Source organism: Phoenix dactylifera, chromosome 16 (assembly GCF_009389715.1).
Source record: "Phoenix dactylifera cultivar Barhee BC4 chromosome 16, palm_55x_up_171113_PBpolish2nd_filt_p, whole genome shotgun sequence".
Classification (NCBI taxonomy): domain Eukaryota; kingdom Viridiplantae; phylum Streptophyta; class Magnoliopsida; order Arecales; family Arecaceae; genus Phoenix; species Phoenix dactylifera.
The window spans coordinates 4,075,976-4,085,840 of NC_052407.1; the positions used below are offsets into that span (position 1 = coordinate 4,075,976).

General features: G+C 41.4%; 1 protein-coding gene across 1 annotated transcript; it reads right to left on the reverse strand.

Moving 5' to 3' along the window:
• Window positions 1-2,377: 2,377 nt before the first annotated feature.
• On the reverse strand, window positions 2,378-4,155 carry LOC103696596 (CBL-interacting protein kinase 4-like). The gene has a single exon (XM_008778274.4). The coding sequence runs from the start codon at window positions 4,024-4,026 to the stop codon at window positions 2,731-2,733; it is 1,296 nt and encodes a 431-aa protein (XP_008776496.2). The 5' UTR covers window positions 4,027-4,155; the 3' UTR covers window positions 2,378-2,730.
• Between the last annotated feature and the right edge of the window lie 5,710 nt (window positions 4,156-9,865).

Sequence of the window (9,865 nt, forward strand, 5' to 3'; positions counted from 1 at the left end):
TTACATGCCTAAGACTTTAGTTTATCTGCACATTTTGTGAAAAACGTGGACTCTTGAAGTTCAAAACTACTGGTTGACCTGCATTTGCAATCATTAATATTGAATTATAAACACCATTAGACACACTCATGCATGTCTTTTGAAAAAATGTTTAGAATATATAATAGTATGCTATTTAACCCCAATTTGAAAATAGCTGAAAGAGTTCAAAACTGCTGCAAGAAATGATGCCTTTGCCTGCCATTATGGTGGATTGCGATATTAAAATCCACCATAATCGGAACAAAAAAGAAAATGTACGCCCAAGTTTTCTAGGTCAGTTGGGAAAACAGTTTTAAGCTTGGTTCAAGGTCCCTCTTAATGCACACAAATTTGTGCCAAAAACCTAATTATCAAAGTCTCTTGGGTGATATGCCCACTTCATTTATCATGAATATTAGCACGGCAGGAATTTTTTTTTATGGGTTTTGATGAATAATAAATTTGTTCTGTTCATGCCTAAATGTTAGGGTATGGTAGGAGGTAAATTCCAATATCTACGTATGTATGTATGTATAGATATATATAGATATATTTATATACAATCTCAACAAGGCTCGTAAATTTTCGATCCAAGTATTTTGCTTTTCAAACTTGACTCCAAAAATAACTCCAGTTTCTCGAGTTCGGTAATAATTGATTCGAGTTGAGTCGAGCTTGAGTAGTTCACGGGCTGCTCGGCCATTTGCAATTTTTTTTTCTATTCTCTGCCGGTTCTAGCTCAAATCCAGCATTCAACTTGATGTAAGAGAATTGTCAAATTAAAAATCACCTTCACCATAAGGCCTCAAGGATTGCAAACTTTTGGAAAAACCTATTCCCACATGTAACTGAAACTCGGTGGTGTTGCCCGGTCCTCCCCTCTCCAGGTGTGCCCCTTGTCCCCGACCAAGTGCATCGCGCGTGCCCTTTCCTAAAACATGTCGCCTCTTGTTTCTTCCCCTTTCTCACGGAAGCACGGTCATTTTTCATATGGCTTGTTTTCTTGGATATCTCTTCATCTATCAAAACTTACACGCCAAGATGCACGCATCATTTTACACTTCTCTTAATTTCACCTCCCTTTTTCTTCTCCTTTATTTCAACATTAGAAGCGATCGCGTTCATCCACCAGTCCCTCCCTCCGTTTCTACCAGTGAGTTACCATAAGAGCAAGAACTGTCGTCCACCAATTTCGCCATGTATTTGTGGGGCGGGGACGATGCAGCAGTCTCGTGGTGAAGGATACGTTATGCTATGTCTCTATCTGCTTACATGATGGAGCCGAAATACCACTGTGCCGCCGGCAGCCATGACGGCCCTTATTCTGTTGTGATGTGACCCCATGTTTCTCCTTTTTTAGAGGTGATGTTTGATGCCTTCCAAACCCATGGCTTGGAGACCATAGTTTCTTCTTTTGGGAAACGGACGGAGAGGAATTCGGTGGTGTAATGGTGTTCAAAATGAAAATTGCTTCGATAATATAAGATGAGAAGCTATCGACAACTAGAGGGCTTACTATAATTCTAATTTTTTTTCTTCTTTATAGTAGATAAATGAAAGGAATGATACAGCTTGGAACTGAAGAGGAGATTGGGTTCTACTTCGAAATATTTGGGTGATGGTGAAAGATGGAATGACCGCAGACTTAACATGTATTTAGAGAGGCTAACTGGACCGCAGACTGAATAGCTTTTTATGTGGCCTGTCACCCTGGAGGCATCTTATGGGCTAAAAAGAAAGAGTCTGGGATTTGTTTTCTCATTTTATTGAGTGTATCAGTACTCGTAATGCATGAAATATCTGTTTTAGAAAGAAAAAAAGAAAAAAAAAAAGATTGCACACGTCTTTAGACCCATTCTTCTTCTTCTTATTTTTTCATTCCACCATAATAGTTGGTAGTGATTTCAATATGGTAGCATATATAACGCGGCATTCGATGGAGGTGACTAGGGACCGGCATAATTAGCCATTGGCTGTAACTCTATCTGAAAATACTGCAGACTTTCTCCAGAAAAAGAAAAAACTATGTAACCTAGTCCACGGCTAGACTGTTTGCGTTTCAATAACAATCTCAAAGTTTTGGCTTATCTAAAAAATTAAAAATTTTGATTCGATACCTGCACTTTCTCTTCCAACATCCTTCACACAATATGTATGGCAAGGATACTTATATAGAATTTAGCAGTTGAATCTATTTATAGTATTAAAACATAAATGATATGCCTAGACCTATCAATGGATCTTGTTAAGGCCTAACCTGACCTGAAACTTTACCCACCCTGCCCAAAACTTGAGTAACTTAAAACAAAATAGGAGGAGCACAAGCTTTTTACATATAAAGATTGGGAGTTCAAAATTTTTCGCAAATAAGCAGCATGAAACAAATCCAGTTTTCCTTTGCATATGTTTCTACACCTGAAAGGATGCCAACAATTCACTGAGACTCTTTGGAATGTTCTCAACTGTGGAAACTCACTACTTCCCCACTGGTATTCTCTTCCCATAGCGAATTACTGACATGAGACCTCTTCAATTGGCCGGGAACCAACACTCACTCCAATCTATCCCATGACTAGAAATGGGAAAACAAACCCAAAATAAGAAACAAAGAAAATTCTAGTGCATCAAACAACAAACACTTCCTCTGGATTGTAGGAAACACTGTATCTACACTAATGTTAACAGCCAAATTGGAGTCCCCTTCTACCCTCATGAATCCTCACTACTCTGCCAAGCAAAAACAATGTCCCCAAGCTCTGCCTTCAATTCTTCCCAACCAAATTCCTCTACTTCACCTGTGCTGCCGTCGTCCACCCTCAGCTCCACCAGAAGCAGCGGCGACACCACCTCCGACACCTCCACCACCAACACCACCGACCCCCACCTCCGCAACCCAACAGCTCCTTCCTTCCTCCACTCGACCAAGTAGCCCAATTTTGCACCCATCTCCTCGATCCTTCGCATGATCGTCTGGACCGACGCCGTCGACGTGAACCGCTTCTCCCTCTTCTTCCGGTCGTCGAACAAGCCCGACAAATCCAGTCCCGACGACAGCGATATTATGTCGAAAGCGTTCATGGTGGTAGCAGCCCACGCAGCGGCGCCGTCGCGGGGGGGCAAGTCCATCAGGCTCAGCTGGGAGTCGAGACTGAGCGACCTCTTGAACCAAGGGTGATCCGCCAGCGCCTCAATTGTCATCCTCGTCTCCGGGTTCGGGTCGAGCAGCCTCGCCACCAGCCGGCGCGCCGACCCGGAGATCCACGAGGGGAACTCGTACTCCCGCCTGTGGATTTTTCTGTACATGTTCGCGAGGTTGGCGTCGTCGAACGGCAGCGAGCCGGCGAGCAGCACAAAGAGGATGACGCCGCACGACCAGGCGTCGGCCTTGGCGCCGTCGTAGCCCTTCCGGCGGACGACCTCCGGCGCGGTGTAGGCCGGGGTGCCGCAGGCGGTGTGGAGGCGGCCGTCGTTGAGGAGCTGGTCGGGGAGCGCGGAGAGGCCAAAGTCGGAGACCTTGAGGTTGCCGTGGCGGTCGAGGAGGAGGTTCTGCGGCTTGACGTCGCGGTGTGTGACGCCGCGGGCGTGGCAGTAGCGCATGGCGGAGACGAGCTGCTGGAAGTAGCGCCGGGCGACGGGCTCCGGAAGGCGGCCTCGGCGGGCCACCAGGGAGTGGAGGTCGCCGCCGGCGGCGTGCTCCATGACCAGATATATCTTGGACTTGGTGGCCATGACTTCGTGGAGCTTGAGAATATTAGGATGCGAGAGGCGGCGCATGGCGGAGACTTCGCGGAGGACTCGTGGGGCCATGCCCGTGCCGAGGACTTCGGGCTTGTCGAGGACCTTGACGGCGACGCCGGAGCCGTCGGCGAGGGAGCGGGCGTAGTACACCTTGGCAAAGGTGCCGCGGCCGAGGAGTCGGCCGAACTCGTACCTGCCAAGAAGAACCTCCGGCGGCTGGTGGCGTCTTGGCGGCGTAGGTACGGATTTGGACCTTCTTAGGTCCATGAGGAGGGTGGCCTCTACTTCTCCCTTCCTCTAACCGTTTGTTTTGGTTCCTTGGTTTGGTGGGGTGGGTGGCAAGCCGTGATTATAAGCGGGGGCATGGGGCTCTTCCACTTGGTTGGCTATTGTCACCTTGGTATTAGTTTAGTTTATTTAGTCTCCCTGATTGCTCGATCTATATAAATAATCTTAGAACTTAGAAGGCATCCATTCTTCATTGAATAGAAATTGGAACAAAAGTCGGGGTTAGGCACCAAAGAAGAAAATATGGAACGAATTTTCTATTTTACTAAATTTTCTCTAGGGATCTTCTTAAAAAAAAATTCTAAAAGTCAAAATATTTTATTAACGAAGTCGTCAGTCCTATAATTAAAAAATAAACAATAAAATAATAGACACCAAGCAAATTAGTCATCTACCAAACCAATACATATCTATAAGTAAATTGATACACACACTAGAACATAATGTTCATCAATGCATGTTTAAAAAAATTAGTCAGCTAGCAATCAAATGCACATATTTAAGCAAATTGATACACAACTTATAGAGCATCATATTCATCAGTACATACTACATAGTCAAGTGATACACATTCATTAACTTTCTGATACATACTACAAACGTCTTTGATATACATCCAGTAGTGATCCAATACATACCTCCAAATAAATCGATACATAATTTCTAAACCATATTTGTTTTAGTACACACTATATGGCCAAGTAATGCACACCAAATAAATTAATAATGTAGCAAACTAATACACACTTTTAGGTAAATTAATACACAGTTTTCAAAATATGGTGTTCATCGGTACCAAGATATAATACACAGTTTTCTAGTTTTGTTTAATATAAAAAATTTATATACATATTATTTCTTAGATTGCACAAACTTATAAGTGCAAAGATCATGGACAAGATGGAGACTTGGAGGAGAAAGGGATTCAAAAAAAATCTCATCAACAGGAGAGATGGCTTGACGAGTAAGAGGACAAATGGAGAAACTTGATGAAGAAAAAAAACAATGCCATGTGCGATATTTTTTTTTCTTCTAATCATGGGACTGACCACTCGATCAGTAGAAGAAGTTCTTGATTTTTAGATTTCTCCATTAAGATGCATATTAGAGGATATATAGCAAAATAAAAAGTTCACTCTAGATTTTGTTTTATGGCACCTGCCGTATATAATTTTTGCTCCTAGAAATAGAAAAGAATTGGTATTCCAGTAGGTGATAATAGGTTCGGCCTTCGTTTTCCTTGTGAAATAAGCAAAGCTGGGGAGGCATGAGACTGAAACACTTGTATCCTACACTACATGCATCATCCCAACCATAAATGCTTGTTTTTATTATGATCATGGAGATGAACATATGATTGGTGCGGTGCAGAGCCGTATACTCCAAGAGATTACTATAATTTCTTGTGAGATCGACAAGTTAAAACGTGAATCCACTTTGAATGAAATTAATTTGCAAGACGACAAAATGGCCTCCTTGTGGGACTCTGAAGTGTTTTTATTTAACTCTTTTCATAGTACTATTTTATCGTTGTTTAAAAACAGCCGTACAAGGCTCCATCAAGCCCCAAAAATAAAAGTTCTGTATCAAATGCGATGAAAATATCTCGAAGTTTTAACAGTAAAAGTCCAACCATTAGGCTGCTCATTGCTAGTCTTCTTCCAACTGTAATCATAATCATAAACAGTAGGGCACAGTGGAAGTAGAAAGAATGCACGATTCAAGAATGAGAAAGGTGGAAGATTGAGGAATATTCTTTGTCTGGGTTGGGTGGAGTGGGCCAGGTTGGGTGTGGAATCGAGCTATTCTGGCCTTTGAAATTGGGTTGAGTGGGGTCAAATGGCATGAAAGCTGAACCAATTTGGTCCAGCTTGTGAAAAACAAGTGGAGAAAGCTTGTGCGCGCTGGTGTCCGGCTGGAAGTCATTTCAACGTATAGAATTGTGATCTAATTGCATGGCCCACCACCACAGGCTACGAATCTTTCAACTAGTTTATTAGCCATGACAACGATGGAGAGCTGTGGCACCTTTTAAGTTTGGGATACATTATTGTCATATGGGTCTTTTCAAACACCGAGGGCTTGAATAATTAGTCATTAATATATTAAATATTGTAATTTGAGATAATAACTATAGTCCAAGTACACTTATTGTCCTTCTAAACTTTTTTTTTTTTTTTCTTAACCTCTATGATACGACCTTTCCTAGCTGCATTAAAGCCGGACGAATCAATTAAATATATTGGCTCAAAGTATTACGAGGTACAGCGTTTTGGGTTATATTTAATTTATGGGTCCAATGGAATCTCATGTTGAATGCCTGCAATTTGTATGAAAATCATATAAATTTTTATGTACCTATATGTTTGTAAATATAAAAGCTCTAATAAACCATTAACTGATCATAATTATAAAATTATAAATCATATACCAGAAGAAAAGAATAAAACGAGAATATGTGTGTGTTTTTTTTACTTCCTTTGGTGGTCCCTTTTGAGAAAATTCCGTTAATGGTTTTCACTTGGATATTCTCTTGCTTTGGAGTGAAGCATCCAAGAAAGTTAAGGTAGATTTTTTATCCTGTTTTAGTCCATGAACTATGTTTTGTTTCCCAGTATCGTAATTGGTAAGTCTCCACAAATTAAATCTATTATTTATTTATTTTTTGGTACAGATTCTCACACTTGTTGAACCCACTGGGGTTTTCTAGTTATTTTAAGACAAGTGAGGGTGGCATCTGTAATTTAAAATATTAGAGCGGTTTATTTGGTTAAGCAGGTAAGAAGTCTCATGTTTGGTTCTCTTTTGTTGTCTATACTACTAGGATGGCCCATACTTGGACGGACCATATCTTGCCAAGTAAGCAATATGCCACGTGTGTTTTCTTTCTTTTGTTTTTTCCCAATCCAATAATAGATTAACATATGAGGAGCTTGAATGAGTTTAAGAAAATACATAAGGATATTATCATAAGTAGCAGGTCACCAAGAGTTCCATGGATAACTTCGTCCATTGTCACATGACTTATTTTTCTTGAAAGATGCTGAGTAATTCTGAAAAATTAAAACTCGTGCATGCATGCGAAAGAAAAGCAGCAAAAAATAATAAAAATGGAATGATTGGTTGAGGATTATTCATAATACAATAAGTGCTCATTGCAACATTAGACAGGAGTTAAATTTTCAGGAGTTTTCTCGAGAGGTAGTTTCTAGTTAATTACTGTAAAAGTAGTAGTATAGCAGTCCAAGGATAGCAAGACGTATTTTAGGACTAACAATATCTTTCTAGAAGGAGATTCAGCGATGGTGGTCGAGTGGATTTGAGATGAGAAGTGGAGGGGTGATGGCCACTCACTGCTCAAAAATATCCGCAGGATAGCAAGAGACTGTGACTCATTTTAGATTGCTCATATATATCAGAAGACGAATAGAGTTGTAGACTGGGTCACCTCCTTCGCTGCTCATCACTAGGGAGAAATCTTTTGGACGTATTTTGTAGCCACCCCCTCCCTCTTACGCAATCTTCTTACTATCTTCCTAGTCGTTGTACCAAAAAAAAAAAAAAAAAAAAAGGCACCCGTGCGACTTTCCCACATCGACCGTGTAGCAGGAAGGTCTGTGCCATATAATGGGGGGCTCAATAACCCTTCCCTCAGGAGGCGCCTTTTGTGGGGCAAAACCGTGAGGCGCCGTGAGGAGGGCTCTGGGTACGCTCGACCTCCGAATCGGACCCAAAGCGGACAATACCTTCTGAGGGACACTTTCTCTTCCGCTGCTCGGATCGGTGAGGACTATGCTGGTGACGGGGTGCAAATCCCGCATCAGATGGCGCTAGAAAGAGGGCCTGAACCTCCGCCTATCCAGTAAGGAGCCGACCCGGGCACAGGACCTCCCCGCTGGGGGGCTGTGTTATGGGGGGTTCCTCGAATTTAGTCCCACATCGACCGTGTAGCGGGAAGGTCTGTGCCATATAATGGGGGGCTCAATAACCCTTCCCTCAGGAGGCGCCTTTTGTGGGGCAAAACCGTGAGGCGCCGTGAGGAGGGCTCCGGGTACGCTCGACTCCCGAATCGGACCCAAAGCGGACAATACTTTCTGAGAGATACTTTCTCTTCTGCTGCTCGGATCGGTGGGGACTATGCTGGTGACGGGGTGCAAATCCCGCATCACACTCCATTTCAAGTATTTACTACATGAGAGACTTACCTTATACTCAAGAACCCTCTTTTTTTTTTTTGTTTTTTTGAATCTATGAGGTCAACTTAACCTGTGAATGAAATCAATTTGAATACTTAATGTTGGGAAACTAAATGATGTCCTTCATTATACCTTTAAACAAATTAAGGGGCAGATGATCCAACTTGTACTGCAGAATAGTATATATTACAGAACCAACTCTGCAACTAGAATATAACTTCTCTATTAGAGAACAACAAGGTATGGCATTGCATAAAATGTTATCACACATTTTTAGAGCACGTAGTCAAGCTTCATGTTATGGAAATATCTATTCCTTTGTTCAATCCTTATTTCTGCTGGAGATTAGTGATCTGCTAAGCTCTATAAGGATACATAGTGAAGCATCAATACCTGCCTTTAAAAAGGTTAGTTGTAATAGAACTGGATGGTGAAGATGAATGATATCATCTTTGGAGTTGGGCTCTTACACAGTCTGGACACCCCAATGCACTTAAGTTTCTAAGGAGAAGTATACAAAAAGAATTCATTAACTCATACTAATTCCAGTCCCATGCCTGGGTGTTGGCTGGTCCTTTGGTAGAGGATCAAAGACAAGCAGATCCCTATTGAGCTGGTGTATAAACTACTTTGGCAATGAGAATATAGTGAGGGGCAGATGGCATGGCCCATTTCAATTTTCCAGAAGGGGAACAATGACTGGAATGGCAGTTCTCATATGTTGTATCCTAGTTTTTTTCTTGTCACGTAGGGTAGTCCCTCCCTCCCCCACCCCACCCCTTCGTCTGCTGTGGTTGTCCACTATTTCGAAAAACTATGTTAAGATAGTGACTTCTGGAGAACAAAAAAGATAGAATGATAGATTTGGATACTCATTGAACCACTACAAAGTGTAAAATAGATTTCCTTCTGATAGCATTTGATTGCATCTATGCAAAAACAACAGTAATGTCACCATCTTTGGATCTCAGCATATTCACTAATTGTTGTTCAGTGAGTGATTGTCCCGTTTAGCATTGAAAACTTGGAATAATGATAATTTTTGTTTGTAGCATGATTAAAAAAAAAAAAAAAAAAAACTAGCTGCGGTAGATTGTTGTGCTTGCTTCTTTATTAAATGGAAGTATCAATCAATAACCAAAAAGCACTTCAGAAGCAGGAGAATAGTATTGGAAAATTGTATTTAGTATAATGGCGTAATTAATGGATCGAAAAAGCTTAATTGGCACATATACTACATGGAGTGTGTCTATTAATTTCTATATGCTTTCTAAAGGAATACCTTGCGTTCCTTGGAAGTTTCCTTCTACAAGGATTGAGAAAAAGAATAAAGTAGTACCATGTAAGTTCTTAGAAATTAATTTTCCTCTTAGCACTACTAAAATTCATTAGAAGAAGATTAGCTCTTGGATGCTTGTATTAGCTCTCAATAAAGTTTGTGGATCTCTGAGTTAGGGCTTGCCCAGTGATCACACCCATTGGATGGTGCATCCTCGAAAAAAAATAAAGACAAATCTCCCTTGCTTTCTATCAAAATTTGTGTGTGAGAATCTCCTCCGCACATCCTTGATGAAATGAGATGAAAGAATCCACCCATCAATTTGATATCATCCTCTCATGCT

Bases quoted from the DNA above. Each gene is read 5' to 3' on its own strand.
- LOC103696596 (XM_008778274.4), bottom strand. From the start codon at position 4,026: ATGGACCTAAGAAGGTCCAAATCCGTACCTACGCCGCCAAGACGCCAC.